This window comes from Taudactylus pleione, unplaced genomic scaffold, assembly GCF_031769625.1.
Source record: "Taudactylus pleione unplaced genomic scaffold, aTauple2 ptg000066l, whole genome shotgun sequence".
In the NCBI taxonomy this organism is placed as follows: Eukaryota; Metazoa; Chordata; class Amphibia; order Anura; family Myobatrachidae; genus Taudactylus; species Taudactylus pleione.
In genome coordinates this window covers 20,072,840-20,097,343 of record NW_028284468.1, presented here as the reverse complement: position 1 = coordinate 20,097,343, position 24,504 = coordinate 20,072,840, and the positions used below count along the sequence as shown (strand labels likewise).

At 43.8% G+C, this 24,504-nt stretch overlaps 1 protein-coding gene across 1 annotated transcript in view; it reads left to right on the top strand.

Annotated features, from left to right (window-relative positions):
- CUNH16orf89 (chromosome unknown C16orf89 homolog) overlaps positions 1-24,504 on the top strand; it is a 167,390-nt gene that overhangs the window by 71,665 nt on the left and 71,221 nt on the right. The window contains exon 5 of the mRNA XM_088466904.1: positions 13,754-13,892. Within this exon, the coding sequence (XP_088323030.1) occupies positions 13,754-13,892 (139 nt within the window). The remainder of the gene's footprint in view (positions 1-13,753; positions 13,893-24,504) is intronic.

The following is a 24,504-nucleotide window of genomic DNA, read 5'->3' as shown; positions in this document are numbered from 1 at the left end:
CCCAATGGAAAGAGCTTCAAAGTTTTATTATCTCCGAAGTTCTCCTAGACCAGGGCTGTATTAACAATGGGGTGGATGGAGCTGCAGCTCAGGGCCTCCAATCTCAATAGGCCCACAGCATCTGTCTATAGACAGAAAAAAGTGTTTCCTGCTACAGCCCGCTGGCCCCTGCTGCCTGCCGGTACCGTGGCTGTCCAATGAAACCCCGGCAGTCTGACCCCCTCCCCAGCCACCACCAGTTAACACACCCGAAATGTGTGTGATGGGCTGCTGATAGTTAGGAAGAAGAAGGGGGGCAGCGTCAGAACCAGGCCCCTGCCTGGCCCTCCAACAAGCCCGGGCCCAGGTAATTAGTAGCTGCTCCCACCTTCTTGGCACCCCTGACAGGTGGCACTACAATGTGGCATAATGGGTACCGGGGATGCACTATAATGTGGTATAATGTCTACAGGGAGTACTACAATGTGGCATAATGTCTACAGGGGGTTACTACAATGTGGTATACTATGCATTGGGGCAATACTATAAAAAATTATGGTGATCATAATAGGATCCTCAGTGTGCCGTCAGTTGAAAATCTCTGATATAAGAGAACGGGAAAAGTGAGTTTTGGTGTCGGTAGGACAGTTGTATGTGCATAGCTTTGGTGCTGATGTTTTGCATTTTGAATGTGATATGAACAGAAATTGAATCGCTGATGTCTTAAATCCCAGCCAGGAACATCCAATCTTCTCCCTAACTGTTCTTTGCCCTGCAACTCTAATGGCTTGCAGCTCCTGAATGTTTGATAAAATTATGTGCACTGATTAAATAAATAAAGATTAAATAAATAAATTAAATAAAGATTATGCATTGTGCTCTACAGAAAAGTTTTCAGTATTAAATAAAGTTAATGTGGGGAGGTCTGAGGTGCATTTAAAGGCCTGTTTGGAGGTCAAAATATTTGGTCACACTACTGTTTCGTTATTTCTATCAAACTGTTTTACATTATAATAGGACCCCTAAACCTTGAGAAAAAAAAACTATTTTTAATTGTCTGTGTGTGTTTATAGGTTATATATATGTAAGAGTGTATTATATAGGCACTGTACGGGACGGGAGAGAGATTCAGGTGGCTGATGGTAGGTGGTAGCTATGCTCTCCATGGTGCCAGCCACTCCGCCTGTAAAAACCACACAGCCACATCAGAAGTCACATCTCCACCATACTGGTCAAACCCACTGCAGTAGCACAATATAGGTCCTTCATAAATTTCAGCTCCAGGCCCAAATGAACCTTAGGGGTCTATTTACTAAGCCTTGAATGGAGAGAAAGTGAATGGAGATAAAGTACCAACCAATCATCTCCTAACTACCCTGTCACAGGCAGGGGCGTAGTGTGTAGCCATGGCGCCTGGAGCATGTGTATGCCACTGCGCCCCACTCCCCCCCCAGCCTGTAGGTGTCCAGCATGTATGGGCAAATTAAAGGGAATTAAGAATAAACATTATTGCCCCTTCCTGGTATGTGGCGTCAGAGCAGTTAGGCGTGACCTCACCAGACTCACCGCTCAGGCTCCTCCCAGTCACCGGTGCCGCAACCCAGGGTCTCAGCAGCAGCACATGGATCAGGCTTTCCCTCAGCAGCATGGACACAGCTGCCATGTTCTCTCCTCCATGCAAACCAGGCAGGCTAAAATAAGGGCCAGGGTGGTAAGTGGGACCCACTACAGAGGTAGAAAAGAGGAGAGGCTGGGGTGATGATGGGAGGGGACCGCCTCTTCCTCCCTCTTCGTTATTGCCCATGGCTCCACTCCCTCTTCCCTTATGCTCAGTCCCAGAGCCAGATTAAGACCCCACAGGGTCCTATGCAAAGTACCTCCAACTCCATATTAATGTGTGTATATATATATATATATATATATACAGTACATAGTATATACATTTCTCACACAGCTCTCCTCCCTCACTCAGATCCTCCCCACACACACACACATACAGCATTCCCCCCCACACACACAGCTCTTCCCCCTCACTCACCTCTCCTCCCTTAAACACACACAATGCTCCCCCTCACTCAAATCTCCCCCTCACTCAGACTCCCCCACAAACACAGCGCTTCTCCATCACTCAGATCTCCTCCTCACTGGGAACCCACCCCCACATTTCTCCCTCTACCCTCACACAGCTCTCCCTCTCACTTAGCCTCCCCCCACACACACACCTTCCCCCATTAACTCAGCCACCCCCTCACACACACTGCTTTCCCCATTCACTGAGATCCCCACACACAGCTCTCTCTCCCCTCACTCAGATCACACACACAGGCAGATCTCACCCTCCTCACACAGACCAACCCCACACACACTCATACACACACAGCTCTTCCCCTTAATATAGCTCCCCTCCCTTCACATACTGTACATAGATATCCCACCTTACATTTCTCCTCAGCCCTCTTAACTGTTGCAGAGCACTGGAGAGGGTGAAGGGGGGAGGCGGAAGAATGACAGTTAGGAGCTGGTTAGTTGGTACTTTATCTCCATCCACTTTATTTCCATCCAAGGCTTAGTAATAGACCCCTTAATTTGGTACTGCCCCGGACAGACAACAATGGTTCAAAACATGATACTAACTTAACACGTTTAAAAAGTTCTTTCTTCCTCATAAGCGTACAGACAGCTCTGTCTAAAGGGCTTCTGCACAGCTACACTTAATCAAGGCCCTGCTTTTTACAGTGAGAGTGGGGGCTAAGATCACATGATTCAATGGCGATCGAGTAATCCAACCTCCAGACAGCTTAGTTCAGTCAGGCCAACTTTGTCGAGAGTACCTTTGATAGTACTCTCGTTATTGATGAAAGACAGGTACTAGAGAGTTGTTGGGTTTTTTTGGTATTTATACGACATTCATCAACATTAATGGGGATTATTACATTTATGTGTTTAAATTGATTTTCTATTACTTGGTTTTTTTTCTATTTTTCCTCTCTATTACAAGTTTAATGATATAGTACAGGTTTATTGCATGTGTACCATTTCTCTTTTGTCTGTCCTGTATCTTTATAAGTTCTGGAAAAACAATTAAAAATGATGTGTTAAATAAAATCAGCCAAACTGAGGCCATGAAATACTCTTGGTGACCCTGACCACAGTAACAGGCCGCAGATATCCAGGACATGATCATGTCACATGGCACAACAGATATCTGGGTCTCATTCAATTTGGCCACATAAATGTGGAACCATTTATTTGGACAATGATTATTTGTTACAATGCTAGTATCAAGGGTACTTGGCCTTCGCAGAAACATTTTCACTGGAGCTGTGCCAGTTTTTAATGGTCTGTGCCTCAGAGACTGACTAATGCACAAGAACTGTGAGCAGGAAACTTCAGCATTAATAATATTTGCACAATGGTTGGTTACAGACCAGAGTTGTATTTTAGAAATCAGCTTAATGATTCAATTTAGAACCTAAATAACTTAGTAACTTTCCATAGCAATTCATCTTTGGAAAGTGTGCCGTACAGTATGTTAGCACAGTCACAATCTGTGTATCAATGTAAGAAAGAATGCTGCTGCTCACTGAGGTACAGTACATCTGTTGGTGGGAAACATGTCAGTTTAGTGCTTCACACTAATTCATTCTAGCAAGCGCCTGAGAATCCCTGATACCATCCCAATGAAATCTGCTACATGGAATTGATCAAGAGAAAATGGTTTCATGCCAATGAGTTTCCTCTGTAGTGGATTCAGGCGATGGGGCACTACCACTGTGTGCACTGCATAAGGGGCACCTCTACTGGGGGCACTGCCTAAGGGGCACCACTACTGGGGGCACTGCATAAGGGGCAACATTACTGGGGGCATTGCATAAGAGGCACCACTACAGTGGGCATTGCATAAGGGGCACTACTGCTGTCGGCATTATGTGTAAGGGGCACTACTGCTATGGGCATTGTATAATGGGCATTTCTACTGTGGGCACTATGTGTATTAGGGGCACTACTACTGTGGGCATTGTATATATTAGGGGTGTGCACCGGCCACTTTTCGTGTTTTGTGTTTTGGTTTTGGATCTGGATCTTTCTTCGTGTTTTGGATCTGGATTGGTTTTGCCAAAACCACCCTTCCGTGTTTTGGGTTCTGGGTTTTGTGTTTTGGATCTGTATTTTTTTTTTAAAAAGCATAAAAACAGCTAAAATCACAGAATTTGTTGGTTTCTCTGCTCCTATGCTATTATTAACCTCAATAACCTTAATTTCCACTCATTTCCAGTCTATTCTGAACACCTCACACCTCACAATAGTGTTTTCATGTCCAAAAGGTTGCACCGAGGTAGCTGGATGACTATGCTAAGCGACACGAGTGGGCGGCACAAACACGTGACCCATCTAGGAGTGACACTGCAGTGGCAGACAGGATGGCAGTTAGAAAAACTAGGCCCCAAACTGTACATAATGCAAAGAAAAAAAAGAAGTGCAAGATGGAATTGTCCTTGGGCCCTCCCACCCACCCTTATGTTGTATAAACAGGACATGCACACTTTAACAAATCAATCATTTCAGCGCCAGGGTCTGCCACACAACTGTGGCTGAAATGATTGGTTCGTTTGGGCCCCCACAAAACAAGCTGGCAATTAATGTGTCCCTGCACAAACTGGCTCTACGGAGGCAAGATGTCATCCTCATCCTCCTCATCCACCGATTCCTCACCCTCTTCAGTGTGTACATCCTCATCCTCACAAAGTATTAACTTGTCCCCACTTGAATCCACCACCACAGGTCCCTCTGTACCTTCTGGAGGCTGGTCTCCCTGGAAGAGCTGATAATTCATTTTGATGAACATCATCTTCTCCACATTCTGTGGAAGCAACCTCCTACGCCTTTCGCTGACAAGGTTCCCGGCTGCACTAAACACTCTTTCGGAGTACACACTGGAGGGGGGGCAACTCAGGTAAAATAGAGCCAGCTTGTACAGGGGCCTCCAAATTGCCTCTTTTTCCTGCCAGTACAGGTATGGACTGTCTGACATGCCTACTTGGATGCTGTCACCGATGTAATCCTCCACCATTCTGTCAATGGTGACAGTATCATATGCAGTGACAGTAGACATGTCAGAAATTGTTGCCAGGTCCTTCAGTCCAGACCAGATGTCCAAACTTGGTCCTGCCTGCCCTGCATCACCGCCAGCGGGTTGCTTAGGATACCTAAGTTTTTTCCTGGCAGCCCCAGTTGCGGGAGAAAATGAAGAAGGAGCCGTTGACGTGTCACGTTCCGCTTCAGCTGACAGTGTGTTCACCAGCAGGTCTTTGCACCTCTGCAGGCTTGTGTCGGCCGGAAAGAGAGACACCACATAGGCTTTAAACCTAGGATCAAGCACGGTGGCCAAAATGTAGTGGTCTGATTTCAACAGATTGACCACCCTGGAATCCTGGCAAAGCGAATGAAGGGCTTCATCCACAAGTCCCACATGCCGAGCGGAATCGCTCCGTCTTAGCTCCTCCTTCACTTTCTCCAGCTGCTTCTGCAAAAGCCTGATGAGGGGAATGACCTGACTCAAGCTGGCTGTGTCTGAACTGACTTCACGTGTGGCAAGTTCGAAGGGCTGGAGAACCTTGCACAACACGGAAATCATTCTCCACTGCGCTTGAGTCAGGTGCATACCCCCTCCTTTGCCTATGTCATAGGTGGATGTATAGGCTTGTATGGCCTTTTGCTGCTCCTCCATCCTCTGAAGCATATAGAGGGTTGAGTTCCACCGCGTCACAACCTCTTGCTTCAGGTGATGGCGGGGCAGGTTCAAGAGTGTTTGCTGGCGCTCCAGTCTTCGGCACGCAGTCGCTGAATGGCGAAAGTGGCCAGAAATTTTTCGGGCCACCCAAAGCGTCTCCTGCACGCCCCTGTCGCTTTTCAGAAAATTCTGCACCACCAAGTTTATTGTGTGAGCAAAACATGGGACGTGCTGGAATTTGCCCAGATGTAATGCCCGCACAATATTGGTGGCGTTGTCAGATATCACAAATCCCCAGGAGAGTCTAAGTGGGGTAAGCCACTGGGCGATGATTTCCCTCAGTTTCTCTAAGAGGTTGTCGGCGGTGTGCCTCTTACTGAAACCGGTGATACACAGCGTAGCCTGCCTTGTAACGAGCTGGCGTTTCTGAGATGCTGCTACTGGTGACGCTGCTGCTGTTGCTGCGTAAGGTGATACATCTACCCAGTGGGCTGTCACAGTCATATAGTCCTTAGTCTGCCCTGTTCCACTTGTCCACATGTCCGTGGTTAAGTGGACATTGTGTACAACGGCATTTTTCAGGACACTGAGGACACTTTTTCTGACGTTTCTGTACAGTCTCGGTATCGCCTGCCTAGTGAAGTGGAATCTAGACGGGATTTGGAACCGGGGACACACTACCTCCATCAATTGTCTAAATCCCACTGCACTAATGGCGGATACCGGACGCACGTCTAACACCAACATAGCAGTCAAGGCCTCAGTTATACGTTTTGCTTCAGGATGACTGCTGTCGTACTTCATCCTCCTCGCTAAGGACTGTTGGAGGGTCAATTGTTTAGTAAAAGTAGTGGTGTTCCTACTTCCTCTCTGGGATGATGAACGACTCCCAGCAGCAGCAACAGCAGCAGCGGCAGCAGTAGGCGTAGCAATGCAGGATCCTCCAGAGGAATCCCGGATAGGAGAGTCAGTCATGCCAGTGACATGGCCTGCAGGACTACTTCCGATCCTGACTAAGGAGGAAATTGACGAGGAGGGAGTTGATGGTGTGGTTTGCAGGCGCTTGGATACAACAGGACAACGGGATTTAGGTGTCCCTGGACTGCTTACGGTCTTAGCCAAAGTTTCTGAACTTGACAGTAACTTTTTATGAACGCGCTGCAGGTGCCGTATAAGGGAGGATGTTCCTAGGTGGTTGACGTCCCTACCCCTACTTATTTCACCTTTACATATGGTACATATGGCAAGACAGTTGTTGTCCGGATTTGGATAGAAATATTGCCAGACCAAAGAGGTGGAATGTTTGGTCTTCTGCCCAGGCATGACCGTGATGGGCTTTTTCATCCCACGGACAACAACTGTCTCCCCCGGAGCCTGATTTAAACAAACCACATCACCATCAGAATCCTCCTCGCCAACTTCCTCCTCAGCGCCAGCTACACCAGTATCCTCATCCTGTTGTACTTCAACAGTGACATCTTCAATTTGCATATCAGCAAGTGGACTGTGGGTGCTCCTTTCAGCACTTGCAGGGGGCGTGCAAATGGTGGAAAGAGCCACCTCTTCCCGTCCAGTGCTGGGAAGGTCAGGCATCGCAACCACCACCACACTTGGACTCTCCTTGGGGATTTGTGATATCTTCTTAGAAAGCACAGTTCTTCGCTGTGCTTTTGCCAGCTTAACTCTTTTGATTTTTTTAGTGGGAGGAGGGCTTCCATCGTCATGTGAAGCTGAACCACTAGTCATGAACATACTAGGGATCGACCTTAGCCGTTCCTTGCCACTCTGTGTCGTAAATGGCATATTGGCAAGTTTACGTTTCTCTTCAGCTGATTTAAATGTCTTTTTCAAGGTCATTTTCCTGAACTTTGCCATTTGGGATTGTATGTGCCCTCTACTATGACATTGGGCATCGGCCTTGGCAGACGACGTTGATGGCATGTTATCGTCTATGTCATGACTAGTGGCAGCAGCTTCAGCACTAGGAGGAAGTGGTTCTTGATCTTTCTCTATTTTATTTTTATCGGAGAAAGTTTGGTCCTCCATTTATGTTATATCGATTTGATATATACGTGCGGCTAAACACAGAAAATAATTTTTTTTTTGGTTTGGACTGGAGTGTACTTTGTGGGTTACAGCACCCTTTAACGGTCAAGCCAGCCGGCCCTTTACTTATGACACAGGCGCACTCTTGGCACTACTTTGTTGATGCACGTGCGGCTACTGCGCACACAATTCACAAACACAGAAAATAATTTTTTTTTGGTTTGGACTGGAGTGTACTTTCGGGGGTTACAGCACCCTTAACGGTCAAGCCAGCCGGCCCTTTACTTATGACACAGGCGCACGCTTGGCACTACTTTGTTGATGCACGTGCGGCTACTGCGCACACAATTCACAAACACAGAAAATAATTTTTTTTGGGTTTGGACTGGAGTGTACTTTCGGGGGTTACAGCACCCTTTAACGGTCAAGCCAGCCGGCCCTTTACTTATGACACAGGCGCACGCTTGGCACTACTTTGTTGATGCACGTGCGGCTACTGCGCACACAATTCACAAACACAGAAAATAATTTTTTTTTGGTTTGGACTGGAGTGTACTTTCAGGGGTTACAGCACCCTTTAACGGTCAAGCCAGCCGGCCCTTTACTTATGACACAGGCGCACGCTTGGCACTACTTTGTTGATGCACGTGCGGCTACTGCGCACACAATTCACAAACACAGAAAATAATTTTTTTTTTGGTTTGGACTGGAGTGTACTTTGGGGGTTACAGCACCCTTTAATGGTCAAGCCAGCCGGCCCTTTACTTATGACACAGGCGCACGCTTGGCACTACTTTGTTGATGCACGTGCGGCTACTGCGCACACAATTCACAAACACAGAAAATAATTTTTTTTTTGGTTTGGACTGGAGTGTACTTTCGGGGGTTACAGCACCCTTAATGGTCAAGCCAGCCGGCCCTTTACTTATGACACAGGCGCACGCTTGGCACTACTTTGTTGATGCACGTGCGGCTACTGCGCACACAATTCACAAACACAGAAAATAATTTTTTTTTTGGTTTGGACTGGAGTGTACTTAGGGGGTTACAGCACCCTTTAACGGTCAAGCCAGCCGGCCCTTTACTTATGACACAGGCGCACGCTTGGCACTACTTTGTTGATGCACGTGCGGCTACTGCGCACACAATTCACAAACACAGAAAATAATTTTTTTTTGGTTTGGACTGGAGTGTACTTTCGGGGGTTACAGCACCCTTTAACGGTCCAGCCAGCCGGCCCTTTATTTATGACACAGGCGCACGCTTGGCACTACTTTGTTGATGCACGTGCGGCTACTGCGCACACAATTCACAAACACAGAAAATAATTTTTTTTTTGGTTTGGACTGGAGTGTACTTTCGGGGGTTACAGCACCCTTAACGGTCAAGCCAGCCGGCCCTTTACTTATGACACAGGTGCACGCTTGGCACTACTTTGTTGATGCACGTGCGGCTACTGCGCACACAATTCACAAACACAGAAAATAATTTTTTTTTTGGTTTGGACTGGAGTGTACTTTCGGGGGTTACAGCACCCTTAACGGTCAAGCCAGCCGGCCCTTTACTTATGACACAGGCGCACGCTTGGCACTACTTTGTTGATGCACGTGCGGCTACTGCGCACACAATTCACAAACACAGAAAATAATTTTTTTTTTGGTTTGGACTGGAGTGTACTTTCGGGGGTTACAGCACCCTTAACAGTCAAGCCAGCCGGCCCTTTACTTATGACACAGGCGCACGCTTGGCACTACTTTGTTGATGCACGTGCGGCTACTGCGCACACAATTCACAAACACAGAAAATAATTTTTTTTTGGTTTGGACTGGAGTGTACTTTCGGGGGTTACAGCACCCTTTAACGGTCAAGCCAGCCGGCCCTTTACTTATGACACAGGCGCACGCTTGGCACTACTTTGTTGATGCACGTGCGGCTACTGCGCACACAATTCACAAACACAGAAAATATATTATTTTTTTAGCACTTGGGGGGAGCACCCCTGATGGACAGAGCACCCCCTGGACAACACTACAGCACTCCTTTAGGACTGGGACACTGCACAGGACTTTGGAGTGGACACAGCCCCTATGGAGAACTGACTGCACAACACAGTCCAGCCAGCCCCTATGGACTTTGAAGTAGTGGACACAGCCCCTATTAACAACAGCAGCACAACACAGCCAGCCCCTATGGACTTTGAAGTAGTGGACAACAGCAGCACTACACTACACTACACTACACAGCCCTAACTCCCACCCTCCCTCTTCACTGTCCACAGCCGAGTGAGAAAATGGCGCCGACGCGGGTACCTTATATAGGATCCAAAACCCGCGAGACTCGGAAGGCGGGATGATGACGTTTTGCCTCGATTTCAGATCCGAGTCAGGCGGGAAAAGTCGAGCCTGACTCGGATCGGACTCGGATCGGGGGGGCTCGGGGGGGTTCGGATTTCAGAAATCCGAACCCGCTCACCCCTAGTATATATGGTTTACAAATGTGGGCACTGTGTAAAAGGGGCACTGCTGTGTGTCATAGCATGAATAAGGGACACTACTATGTCGTGTAACGTGAATCAGGGGTACTATATGCGGTGTACTGTGGAGAAGCTGGTGCTACTGTGTGGCATAATTTGAATTGGGCATACTATTGTATGACCACGCCCTTTTATTTTGAGACCATGCCTCTTTTCTCGATGCGCGTCTTTCCCTTTATCAAAAAAGCACCGAGGGGGGGTAACACTACTTCTCTAGGACCACTTTAAACACTGCCTAACCCTAATCCTCCCTCTCCGGTGCCTGACCCTAACCTCCTCCTACTCATACTTGCTGACTTGAGAATTCTCCTCACTGGGAGAAGCCCGGGGAGGAGAAGCAGTTGGGTGGAGTTGGGGGCGAGGCTGGCCAAAATTGCGTTTTTAAGCCCCGCCCCTCATGGAAATTTGCTGCACAACATATTTTAAATAAGGGGCAGGGCTAAATAAGGTGATTCTCATAGAATTGCATCATTAGGCCCCATCCCCAACACACAGACCCACCGATCCCCGCTAATATTCTCCCCATTCTGCCTACTTCACTAGCAAGTGGGTAGAATGTGAAAGAAGTGCCTACCCTTCCGGGGGTGCAGGGGGTTACCCAAAAATCATGACCCTCCCACGAATTCCAGGAGGGTAGGCATGTATGCCCCTAGTGCCTAATCCTAACCTCCCCCTCCTCTCACAGCACCCTAAACCCAACCCTCCTCCCTTAGTGCCTAACCCTAACCCTCCACCTAGTGCCTAACCGCCTAACCCTAATCCTCCCCCCAACCCCGCTACTTACATTCGGGATTCAGGCGGTTGGGATGCCGGAGCTGGGATTCTGGCACTGGCATTCTGAGCACCAGAATCCCCGCGGTCGGGATATTGACCGCATCCCTATTTAATTGCTGTCCACGTGGATAGCATATGCAGCAAAGAATAGGGATACATTAATCTCATCTTACTTGGTCTATTTACATGTTGATAAATTGTGCCATTCTTTCAATGTGCCCATAAAGTACCACCAGACTGACTTTGGAATATATATGAACAACATTGATCACATATACTCCTGTGACACCCTTCATTCGTTTTGATGACTTTCTAAAACAAAGATTTATAGCCGGACTCAATAAGAGGTGAAAAGCCACAATCGGCGAAAAAGTTTTGCCTATTGCCTCTTTTCGTCTGTTTGCATCTTATCTCCAAATTAAATTCCGGGACCAATTCGCCTAAGTGGAAACTTAATGCACTGAAACAGGCAGCAATGTATCTCCAATGAATGGCAGGTCGAAAAAAGTGCAAAATCTCTATTTTGGGGTGCAAATGTGGGGAATTGTTTCAGAACCCTTTGGACACCCCCCAAAGGACAAATCAGTCCCCCCCCCTTAATACCCAATAAAGACATGTAAATTTTGGGGTGAAAATGAAAACAGTGGGGAAAAAACGTAGTGAAATAGGTTTCTTGGGGGGCTGTGTGGATTTTTTAATAGTGCACTTTAGAGACACAAAGATATTTTAGCACCCATTTTCAAGTACCCCAAATTTGACTGGACTATTTATTTTCCACAAAAAATACTATTTTCTATCATTCTTCATCACTTTTATAAATATGCTTCTAGTAAGCTTTTAACCTAACTTAAGGACACAAAGTACTTTTATTAGGGCTAATAGTACACATCTGTAATGATTTGCAGTGTCGGTGCGTCTTATTTTGGGGTACAGACTGATTCCCCAATCTATTCAGTACTTTCCACCTGGTATGCATTCGCCTATTTGCATTTTCGCCTGTTCTGTAATTGAATAGGGCGCATCGCTGGGACGCGCATGCCCCGAATTCACGTCTCAAACAGGCGAATGCGGGGGAAAGTACAATTGGCAAAAAGTGTCCGGCTTTTCGCGTCTAACTGAGTACGGGCCTTAGTCATAATCACCTATGAGCAGTGTATTTGAAACAGACCAGGGGTACCACTGAGAAAATGCAGATGCTGAGCTACATTATTATCACAGATGCCGACCACTGATCAGGCATTATAGGAATAATACCATGCAGGGCATCCTCATGTGTGCACATTCCAATTAGCTGTGCAAAAGTGAGGCATTTCTGCCACTGAGATCGGCATCCACACTCTTGAATCAAAGTAAAGACATCTCTTAGGGTTTGGGGTAAGGGATAATCTCTGCTTTTGTGTGGTCTTTTATTTTTATGCTTTGGAATTTGCTTTTAATGGGAGGGTTTCCTGGAGTGGAGGGTCAGAGTAGAGCTAGAGCAAGGGCTAATTCATTGGGCAGCATGGATTGCATTCCTGCCTCACAACACTGACATCATGAGTTCAATTCCTGGTCATGGCCTATATGTGTAGACTTTGTATGTTCTTCTTGTATTTGCATGACATTCCTTTGGGTTGGTCCAGCTTGCTCCCGGACTCCAACAACATACTGGCTTCTGATAAGAAAAAAAATTACCTCTATAATGTGTCCATGTGGTAGGGAATATACAGAAGATTGTAAGCTCCAATGGGGTAGAGATTGATGTGAATGACTGAAATATTCTCTGTAAAGCAATGTGAAATATTTTTGTGCTCTATAAATAACTAATAATTAAAAAAAATGCATTTTCCAAGCCCTGAGTGAAATTCTGAGCATAACCATAATGATTGTATTGATATTCTTAGAAATGGCAGGCTGCCTTTGGGAGCTGGGTTTGCGAGCAGGCATGTACATAGGGATGTATACTTGTTTCAGGACACTTAAAATTAAACAAAGCTGCTAAATTCTCTGAGAAAAAGGCTTGCTGAAAATCCTGAAACAAAATAAATGTTGTGTAGGAAATTGTGTATAGCACAAGAAGATGAGATGAAAAACAGTGTAGTCACATAATCTTATCCAAATTGCAGTGATTTGTATGTTTTTTTTAAATAACACTGTAGTATTAAGATTGTTACTTATATATGAGACTACGTAACTTTTGTTATCTGTAGATATCAAGTAAGTGCAATACTTAAGGGTCAGGAGAGTGAATTTCAGAGGGGGAATATTCTACTACTAGTTTTGACACAATGAGAACTTTTTGAAAAAGACAGAAAATTATTTTTAAGGTGATAGTTTGGTGTGTCAGCCAGGAGGATCTCAGTGTGATTGATTACAGCTGAAGGGATACATTTTTAGACTTTTACTCAATTCATCAGTCCATCTCCACCCTGCCTCCGCCCTGCTATACTTACTGCTCGATCATCCTCTCCTGTAGGATGGCTGTCCTGTCTCCCTTACCAGCAGTGGGATTCGTTGGGGTGGGGTTCCAACTGTGCATGTTGGAAACTTGACAAGCCATCCATGGTTTTTATATAGATCTTATTTTATTCATGAGATTTAAACATATTTTGGACATATTAAATATATTTTATCTTATATATTAGCAACACAGTATTCTAAATATACATTTGTTTATGCATGTTAATGAAATCCTTTTATTTATTTTCCAGAAAAAATGCAGAAATGATCTCTTTATAAAAGAAGGCAGTTACTACACAAATATATATTGTGCAAATATGATGAAAATCAACCAAGAAATTGAACAAAACGGATATCCCCTTCATCAGCAAGATATTTTCATGGAAAATAGTAAGATATGTTAAATGTCAAACTCTGTCACTGAACTATACCACATTACTTTTCTAACCATCACAATTCAAAATCTATTAGATTAGTAGGCAATTTTCTTTTCTTCAGATATGTATTTTATTAGTAGATATTACTAAATATTATCTTGCATTATTACTCAGTTTGTGTAATTGTGTACCTCCTTTAAGTGGGGTTGGGGTACGATTGGTTGACAGTTATCATAACGACATTCATCACTTCTACATGGATGATATGTCAACATAATGAACTATAGACAAATGGTACCTGGAGGTGTAGTATCTTACCATCCAGGTGGGTGCAGCAGCTTTAGCGTCTTCTTCCAGGTCCTGGCAGTGACGTGTGGATCAGTTCCGGTTGTTGATGTCTCAGTAGCGGCATTCCGGTGAGATTTTTCCCACTATCCCTAATCCCTACCCCTAACCTTCCCCCTAGTGTCTAACCCTAACCTCTTCCCCCTGCATGCTAACCCAAACCCCCCCCCCCAGCAGCCTAACACTAATACTTCCAGCGGTGCCTGACCCTAACCGTTGGCATACTCAGACTGTCGCCATTTCACATGGTGACAGTTAATTATAATGTCGTCATGGTTACTGTCCAATCAGCTACCCTTTTAGTAAACAGCCCTAAAGATCTGTACATGTTTTATAAATGTTTTGCTTTATTTAAATTTTTTTTTTTTTAAACAACTACGGATAGAAAATCTGAACACTATAAACACTTCACAAGCTTTATAACTATGCCTATTTCGGCAAATAAATATGATTTGTCTTGTTTGCTTAGCCAAGCTATAATAATGAATCACCCATAGACTGCAATAGATTAGTGCCTACCAATGCGCAAGTTATCATATACCATTGCAGAAAGCCCACATTTTCTCTTAAACAGTCTTTTAATGGCCTATGTACTGTAATGTATTTACTACAAACCTTTCTCCAGAATGCCCAGTCTGAAATTAAATGGTATTATAAACATTTTAATGATATTTCATGGCACCAGTCAATGTTGGGCACTTTTGTAGTGTTAGAGGTAGACCCAAGGCGCTGCACAGAGCACAATCCAGGTGTGAAGGAGGAAAAAAAACTACAATGAATAGGGTCAAAATAATAACTCAGTAAACAACAACATGTAGGTGGTATCCAGTGACGGAATAATGCAATGCTGCCAGTCAATACGGTATAGTCACCATAAACAAAATACACCAGCAGAAAGTGGAAAAGGCGCAGTGTATTGAGCCAAAGTTAGTACCTAAATAATATACATTAAATGTCTTGACCATATTGTAACTATTAAGCGGCTATTTAATATATCTCAAGCAATTACGATAAAAATTATTGAGCATATAAAAATGATATAGGTGAATTAAATCATAAATGTATAGATCACAATGTAATCAGTCACAAGGAGTGTGTCTGCAGGTTCACATATAAATAGAAAAAAAAACTATAAATGTTTATGTATGAAAGCTCAATAAAAAAAGTAATTGGTAGAAACTATTGGGGGCCCATGACAATGTAGAAACTCCAACTAGGGGGCTTATGTAATAGAGTGTGACTTTCAGCCACTGCATGAACTCCTGCGAGTATTCCCGTATTTATAAAGCGACAATCATGTTAAAGGCAAAACCAAGCTGGTTTTGCCTTTAAAATTCTTGCCACTTTTAAAAATATGGGAAAACTCGCAGGAGTTCCTGCAATGGCTGCAAGTCGCAGTCTATTATATAAGCCCCCAGGAGGGAGTCTCTCCAAACTGAATAAATTACCATATCTGATGTGAGGTACGGGAACCTTCCTGGATGACCATTTGTAATAAGAACTTGATTATTGCCTCTCCTCATTTTGGATATAGTGATCCTGCATATTAAAGGGTCCAGGATCTCAGCCGTATCTTACCTCTGGTGACATCTCCTGACAGGATTCTCATCTGTAAATATTATTGGCACCTTACACTAAAGGCACCTCAAAATAAAGGATCTTCCAACATGACGCCCACCTTCCACACATGGGTTTTCACAGGCTGCAGTCAAGAGGTGGGCACATAGGTGGATTTTCTCATTGACTTACAAATTATTGTCCAGGAAAGATCCCAACCCTCACATCAGATCTGGTAACTTATTCAATATGGAGAGACTCACCTCTACATTTATAGGTTTTTTTTAGCTATTTATAGGTGAACCTGCACACACACTCCTTGTAGCTGATATCATTGTGATCTATACTCAATGAAATCAGTTTACCTATATAATATTTATATGCTAATTATTTTAATTGCTTGAAATATATTAAATTGCTGCTGAATATTTATACTATGGTAAATTGATGCATTTATTGTATAATATTTAGGTGAAGATGTAGAGTTCTGAGAGAATGATACTGGTAAGAGAAATAAGACTTAGGAGTGGAACATGTGCAGCTGAGCTGGAGAGAGGGTGAGGTTCCGCAGGTTTGAGAGCAGACTGGGCAAGCGACAAGGCTGAGGTGGTGCCGAGTGCCAGTGCCATTGAATTCCCACTGTCAGAGTGCTGGGGACTGCAGCAGCAGTGCTAGCAGTTTGTGTGTGAGAGATCCAGAGAGGCTGTGAGTAGCGCTGGGAGCCGCAGCAGGATCCATGGAGGCTGTGTAAAGTAAGCTGAATAAGGGAGATGTCCGTATTGTGAGTGAACTGCAGTATGAAGTTGTTTATGCAACTGCAAGAGACTAAGGGGGTGATTCAGCAAGGATTGCCATCGGAAAGCTGCACGAAGGCAGCTTTGCAATTACATCCTTACTATTATGCAAATGCAGCAAGAGGTGTATGATGGGATGCGGTTAACATCCAGACAACCGGGCTGCCGTTTGCCGGGAAACCCCGGCATTGGAATCGTGATCGGCGAGACAACACCGGCGCCGAAATCCCAACATGACTCTTGATGCCGACACCGGGATCCCAGCAGATGGAATCCTGATCGTAAGGATACCAGACAAAGTTAAGTATCAGATATGTGGGGGAGAGAGTTAGGTTTAGGCAACCTGGGGGGGACATATGGGTTAGGCTGCAGGAGGGGGGTTAGGTTCAGGCACCACCAGGGAGGTTAGGGTTAGGCAGGGCCAGATTAAGGTCTGTGGGGGCCCCTGGGCAACAAACTTGTGGGGGCCCCTATATACCACCATTTCTTGCCACCCTAGGAATATATTTTGTTCCTTTTTATTAACCTTAATGTCCCCAGTAGTAATGCTCCTCTTGGAATGCCCACTGTAGTAGTGGCCCTTATGCAATGTCCCCAGTAGTAGTTCCCCTTATGCAGTTTCCCCAGTAATAGTCCCCCCTATGCAGTGCCCACTATAGTAGTCCCCCCTATGCAGTGCCCCCTGTAGTAATGCCTCTTATGCAGTGCCACCAGTAGTGGTCCCGCTATGCAGTGCCCCTTATATAATGCCCCCAGTACTGGTCCTTATATAATTCCCCAGACCCAGTAGTGGTCCCCCCCTATGCAGTGCCCCTTATATAATGACCCAATAGTGGTCCCCCTATACAGTGCCCTCAGTAGTGCCCCTTATATAGTGCCCCCAGACCCAGTAGTAGTCCCCCCTATGCAGTGCCCCTGTAGTAATGTACCTTATGCAGTGCCCCCAGTGGTGGTCCCCCTATGCAATGCCCCTTATATAGTGCCCCCAGAAGTACCCCCCTATGCATTTCCCCCAGTAATAGTCCTCCCCTATACAGTGCCCCCAGTAGTTGTCCCCATTATGCATTGCCCCCAGTAGTAGTCCCCCCTAAGCACTGACCCTAGTAGCACCCCTCCAGTGCCTCCATGAAGTGGCCCCCCTATACAGTCACCCCTGTAGCGGCCCTCCTATACAGTGACCCCTGTAGCGGCCCCTCTTATGCAGTGCCCCCTGCAGCTGCCCCCCCTATGCAGTGCCCCTTACACAAACACACAAAAAAAATACACAACTTACCTGAATCCCCGCTCCTGATGTGACCGCCGCTGTCCGCTCTGAGTCCCGGGTCTTCTCCTGCACCATAGGAGAGATATCAGCGTCTTGACGTCTCTTCCATCATCACCCACTGTGGGGGGAGCCATAAGGTGGAGCTTATGAGTGAACTCCAGCTGGCTCCCTCCATTGTGCAGCAGCCAATGAGAGTCTGTCTGATTCTCATCAGCTGCTGTAACAAACACACAGCTGCCGCCGCCGGCTATTTGTTTGTCACTGTGTAGTGTGGACCGTGCTCACTGCGGTCTACACTATTCTAGCAGCGGGGACACTAGCGGCGGGTGCAGACATCAGACCCAGGTGGCTGGCTGCACCACTGCTAGTGGGTGCCCCTTCGTGTGTGGGGACCCAGGGGTGACCGCTCCTGTCACCCCCCCTTAATCCGGTCCTGGGTTTAGGCACTAACGGGAGAGGGTTAGGGTTAGGCACAAAGGGGGGAGGGTTAGGTTTAGGCACTTACCGGGAGGGTTAGGGTGCGGGGTAGGGAGGATTAGTATAAGGGTGCAGGAAAGGAAGGGTAGCGGGTAAATAGGACAGGGGATCATTACTTACTGTTCCCCTGTCGAGATTTGAACCATCAGGATGCCGCTGTCAGTCTACTGACAGCCGGCATCCCGTCCATCGGTATTTCATACCGATTCCGTGTATGACACCCCCTGCTGCATTTGTGATCCAAGCACTGTGACGGACGACACACGCAGTCCCTGGGCTTGCCACGCCTGGAAAATGGAGCAGACTCTCCCCCGTTTCCAGGAATGCCGGCTGCCCTTGCCCCCGGGACTGCTCCCTGCCTCCGCTCCACCCCTTAAATGCTTCTGCCTGTCAATCAGGCAGAGGCAGAGAAGGATCTGCGTGTGACTATGCAGGACCCATTCTGTCCACTCGCAGAATGGGTCCTGCGCACGCGCCAATTGAACTATATTTTAACCAAAGGACCGAGGGCCGATTCAGAAATGGACAGTATTGCACAATACTGTCCAACTCAAATGCAAATGCAGCAGAAGGTGTCTGTTTAAATTAAAATAGACACCTCCTTGCTGCATCTGAGATCCGAGTGCAGCTTTCATAGATGCTGCCTCGGATCACAATCACAATGATGGTCATGATGGTTGCACCTTTGGCCATGCTGCGTTAGCTGAGACTTACTCAGCCTGCCCAGTTCCTGGCAGTCTATGAGGCTAACGCAGGCCATGGCTTCGTCACTCCCAGAAAATGGGGGTGGCATATCTGTTTCTGGGAATGCAGGCTAGAAATGCCCCCACACCACTCCCCAAATGTAGGAGCCTGTCAATCATGCTGCAGCATGGAGACACTGTAAGCAAACTTGCAGATGGAGTGCTGCACTTGCATAGTACACATCTTGCACATGTGCAGTCCTCTCACCACTGAAGATGTACGTTATTCATTGGGTTAGTACACATTTGTGATTCAGGCCCTGAGTCTGTTAGTTTACAGAGAGAGAGGAAGCCATTTTGAAAGAAAGATTACAATAAGAGCTGACTGATAGTGAACTCGGGACTGAGATACAGATGTGTCCTCATACATCTAGCCTCAATATGCCACGCGGCGAGAGATGCCTGGTGCAAGTGAGCTACCAGGTCCCGTGCAACTCTGCTAGCGCCGTGTGTCTTTTTTGCATAATTTGTGCTGGAAATGCATCTTAGTTGCAGTTCCATGGGACTAGGATGCACCAGGAGACAGAACTAATTAATTTGATATGCTAATCCTAGACAAATGCTCACTTAAAATAATGTAAATAATTATAAAAGATAGGAAAAAATCCCTGGAAGCTACCAAAAAGGAAATTACAAATATTTAAGAACAGCTTAAGCCGGTAGAAGAAATGGAGGATTTTAAGAATGTAGAAAAATTTACAAAAAGTAAACTGAACAAATTAGAATTTGAAGTAATAACAAAAAGACGTAAATTCATAAAGGATAAAATCTATTACAAAGACGACAAAAGAGACTGGAGGAATAAAACTCAGGTACAAAAAAAAGATTACAAGAAGACAGGAGCAACATTCAAATCAAGTGAGAAACTGTGAAAACAATAGATGGAAGACAAACAAAGCTTAGAAAGAAACCAAAACCATAGAATATTGTAGCAAAGAGAACAAATAAATATATGGAAAAGAAACTACAAGAAACCATGGAACAAAAACTACAGTAGATGACTCAGAAGAATGCATACAGATTACCCTTGATCAGCCAAATATCAAAGTATAGGGGTAAACACGCTGATCTCTTGCTTTAGGTGCAGCAATGGGTAGTAGGTAACCAGCTTCCTAATGTGATAGGTACAGATAGCAATATTGTTGACCCCAGCGCTTGCTTTGAAGGTGTTTAGTGTTAGTGTCAAGATCAGATATGACAGGTGTCAGACAGTTGTATATGTTGTCCCTTCCAGCTATCCATAATTGCATATACAACAGTCTGACACCTGTTACACCTGTTATTGACACTAATGCATGACACCTTCAAAGCGAGCGCTGGGGTCAACCATATTGATATCAGCACTTACCATAGTATACCTCAGAAAAAAGATTTTATCAGCCATATGTCCCAGATATGAACAAAACAAAGATCAAGTTAGAGAACATTTTAGGAAAGGGATAATGTTGACAGATAGACGAAAAGAAGCAAGAGTGAAACAATTAAAGCCACAATATAACCAGAACTCATGATACTTACAGATCATTTAGACCTTCTAGAGAAAGAAGCACCATCAGACAAAACACAAAAGAGTGTTGTCAAAATGAAATAATACTGCACAGACATAGAAGGATCAGAAGAGGCCTCAGAGTAGGAAAAATATAAAAAAACAAGTTCACAAAAAAAAGACACATCAAAAGAAGAAGAAGAAAAACCAAAAGGAATATATTACTTATGCAATCAAACCTATCAAAGCACCAATATAGGGTACTGAGCAAAGGATTGAAATTTGCCCCATCAAAGAACATTTATAAATTCTAGACATACACCTTAATCGGTTTGTAAGAAAATTCTCCTTAAAAAATGTTTTAAAAGAAATAAAAATAAGATAGAAGAAAACAATGGAGGATGAGATTAAAGACCCCTACAAACATACAGATCTGAAGGAAACATCTACATTTTATACTAGACATATAAAAGGACCTTCATTGAAACTTTTAAAAAATCAGTTGAATTAGATTTTAAAAACATATTCTGCAAAATAAGAATGGAAGATCAAAAGTTTGAAAGGAAATAAAGAAATCATAATTCAGCCAGTGGATAAAAGGAGTGTGGGGGGGCGTGGGAGTCTAGTCAAACACCACTACAATAAAGAGGCCAGGATATTTCAGCCACAAAAGTATTAGCCCCTGCTTCATTTGTTAATCTGTGCAGGTCCTTTTAATATACAACATAAGGGTGGGTGGAAGGGCCCTAGGACAATTCTACTGTGGACCGCTTTTTGTTTCATTGTGGGAAGTTTGGGAGCATTAGTGATGCTCTTTTATGCATAGACAAACATTTTTGTTGGTTATTCCTCTTGCACACAACACAATACATTTTTAACAATAAAATATAAAAAGTTAACAGAATTATGGAGAATATTTAGTATCATTTGGTAATATGAGCAAGAAGATACAAGGTCACACCTCAATTAAAAATGTTTAAATTGCTCAATCAATCGATCATTCTTTCTTACCTGCCTTTCGACTACCAACTTCACCTCAATTTCCCTGTACTGCCCTCGGGACTCTGAGATAGTTTCCCTCATACTCAGACTCTCTGATGCACCTGAAAAATGTACTACAGATGTGTTACCCAATTAGGAAGGAAGGAGGAAGGTAGTATACCAGCATCTTGTGGTATACAGATCTAAAGGAAATATTTACATTTTATCCTGGACATATAAAAGGACATTTTATTGAAACTTTTCAAGTCAGTTGAATTAGATAAAAAAATCTGCAAAACAAGAATGGAAGATCAAAAGTTTAAGAAATCATAATTAAGCCAATGGATAAAAGGTGTGGGTATGGGGCAGAGGGGGTCTAGTCATCTATAATAAAGACCACTACAATAAAGAGACCAGGAGATTTCTATCAGAGCAAGAGACATGTAAGACTCTCAAAACAAATCTGACAGAAATATATATAAAAAAATAAAAAATTTTGAGAGCAAAAGGGTATAAGAAATATATTCAGATCTTACTGTTGCCCATGACTTTGCCCACGATATAATTGCTTCTACCAACATTTTTTTTATTTGAGGTGTTATTGTTGTAGTGCTTTGCATAAGGGCACAGTTGTGGGAGTGGCCAATGTGATCAGCAGTGCTATAAAGACTGGTGGCAGCGGCACCTTCACCCACCACTCACACCAATGTCCATGTGTGCCCTGTACACAGACTGCTATGCAGACTATCCAAGTATTCACGGGCCCAAAACACCTCTTCCCCTCCCCTTACTGACTGTGTGCATGGTGCCACACCATATCTCTTGCATTGATGATGTAAATAAATTTTGTTTTTGTTATTGCTTAGCTTTCACTTGACAGATTGAGATTAAACAAAATGCAGGTTATTTCTAGGAGTTTCCACTACAAAATTATGATGGTTTTCATGAAAATCGGTTTTGTAGTTTTTGTGCCAAATTGGAACAAATAGACAAACAAAACATTCTTATAACATTAGTACAGATAAACAAGAATTCCTGTATGTGCACCAACCAAATCCAACAATACTAGTATTTTATTTTCTGATGAAGATTCATAAAGGTTTACACAACCACCAGGATGACCAATAATATCAGGAAAAGGATCCATCACCACAAAATTATCAGACTATATTGACTTTATATTACAATCTCAAGTCTCAACAAAACCAAGCTACAGTATTTAAGAGATGTGACTCAAGTTCTGTACACAATAAATAATTTAAAATGAGAAGAGAACATGATCCTCGCAACATTTAATGTCAAATCATTATACACGTGCATAGAACACAATGCCATATGTGCAGCAACAGCACACATGTTGAGAACAAAATCAGACATTCCAAGTGACCGAATTGATTTAATTCTAGATGGAATTAAATTCACACTTTGTCAACTATTTTTGGTGTGACAGCTCCTACTACAGACAGGTTTGCAGTACAGCTATGGGGACTAAATTTGCCCTAGCTACTGGACCATATATGAGAGAACAACCCTTTCAATGATCTGGAAAAGGTATATCGATGATGTATTACTAATTTGAAATGGAGATGAAACACAGCTAACAGACTTCAACAAATATGCAATTCAAAATAATCTAAATCTTAAATTCACAGGAAAAATGGGCAAACAACCAAATAGAATACCTAAACCTCACTTTGAGAATGGGGAGATACAAACCAAAACATTCATAAAACCGGGGTACTGTAATAACTATATCTCTGCAAACAGTAGTTGCCACATAAACTGCATATAAGGAATAACTAAGGGCCAGTTTAAGAGTATAAAAAGGAACTGCTCACACCTGGACGACTTTGAAAACCAATCCTCCAAATTAAAGGAAAAATTCCTGGAAAAGGAATATGACACACCAGTGATAGAAGACCTAAAAGAAACTAAAGAGATGAATATGACAGATCTTCTGAAGTATAAAGAAGCAAAAGAACAGAAGAAAACATAATCCTGTTTATCACTCAGTATAACCATCAATATAAGTAGAACAAATTGTAAAATTATATTGGCCAGTCTTGTTTAAAGATAAAGATTTAAAAGATCTAATAGAACAAAAACCAAAGGATGGAATACAGATAAGCACATAACGCAATATAAGTTCTGGTTGAAGAGTTCCATACTAATGAAAAATAAGCAAATAACCCACATGGTTAAAGGAAGGCACCAAAGGATATTACAGATACCAAAGGTGGAAAGCCTGCAAGATCACAAAAGCAAAAGATAAAAAATCAATAACAAAGTTCACTTCAAATTCTACCATTGAAGAATTTAAAATATAGGATAAAATCACCTTTAACACAAAAGGTGTTATTTACCTTATTACATGCCCATGTAGCATGCAATATGTAGGATGCACCATATGGAAATTGAGCAAAAGATAAAATCACAACATTAGATAGAAAAAGAAATAGGGACCCACAGCATTCCTGAACACTTCTGAATATTCCACAATCATGACCCTGGACATATACTCATCATAGTAGAGATGTGCACGGCCCCCATGTTTTGGTTTTGGTTCTAATTCATCATTGTGTTTTGGTTTTGCCAAAATCACCTTCACATGTATTGGTTTTGGATATGATTTTTTTTTTCAAAAATATGAAAACACCTGAAATCAAGTAATTTGGGCCAGCTTTTGTTCCTACAGTATTATTAACTTCAATAACATTAATTTCTATTCAGTTCCAGTCAATTTTGCCCACCTCACAGATCACAATATGTTCACCAAAATTGGCCACAGGCTGGTTGGCAAAACTAAATAACAGAGCAATAGCACAATCACCCGGTAGTTTAAACGAATATGACACATATACTATATAAAACATTGCAGCACAGCAGTGGCAGATAGGGTGGCAGTTTAAAAAACAATACAACCCCATGGAAAGAATGTTTTCTTTAATTAAGAATTAGATCAGACAGAGGCCTGTGAG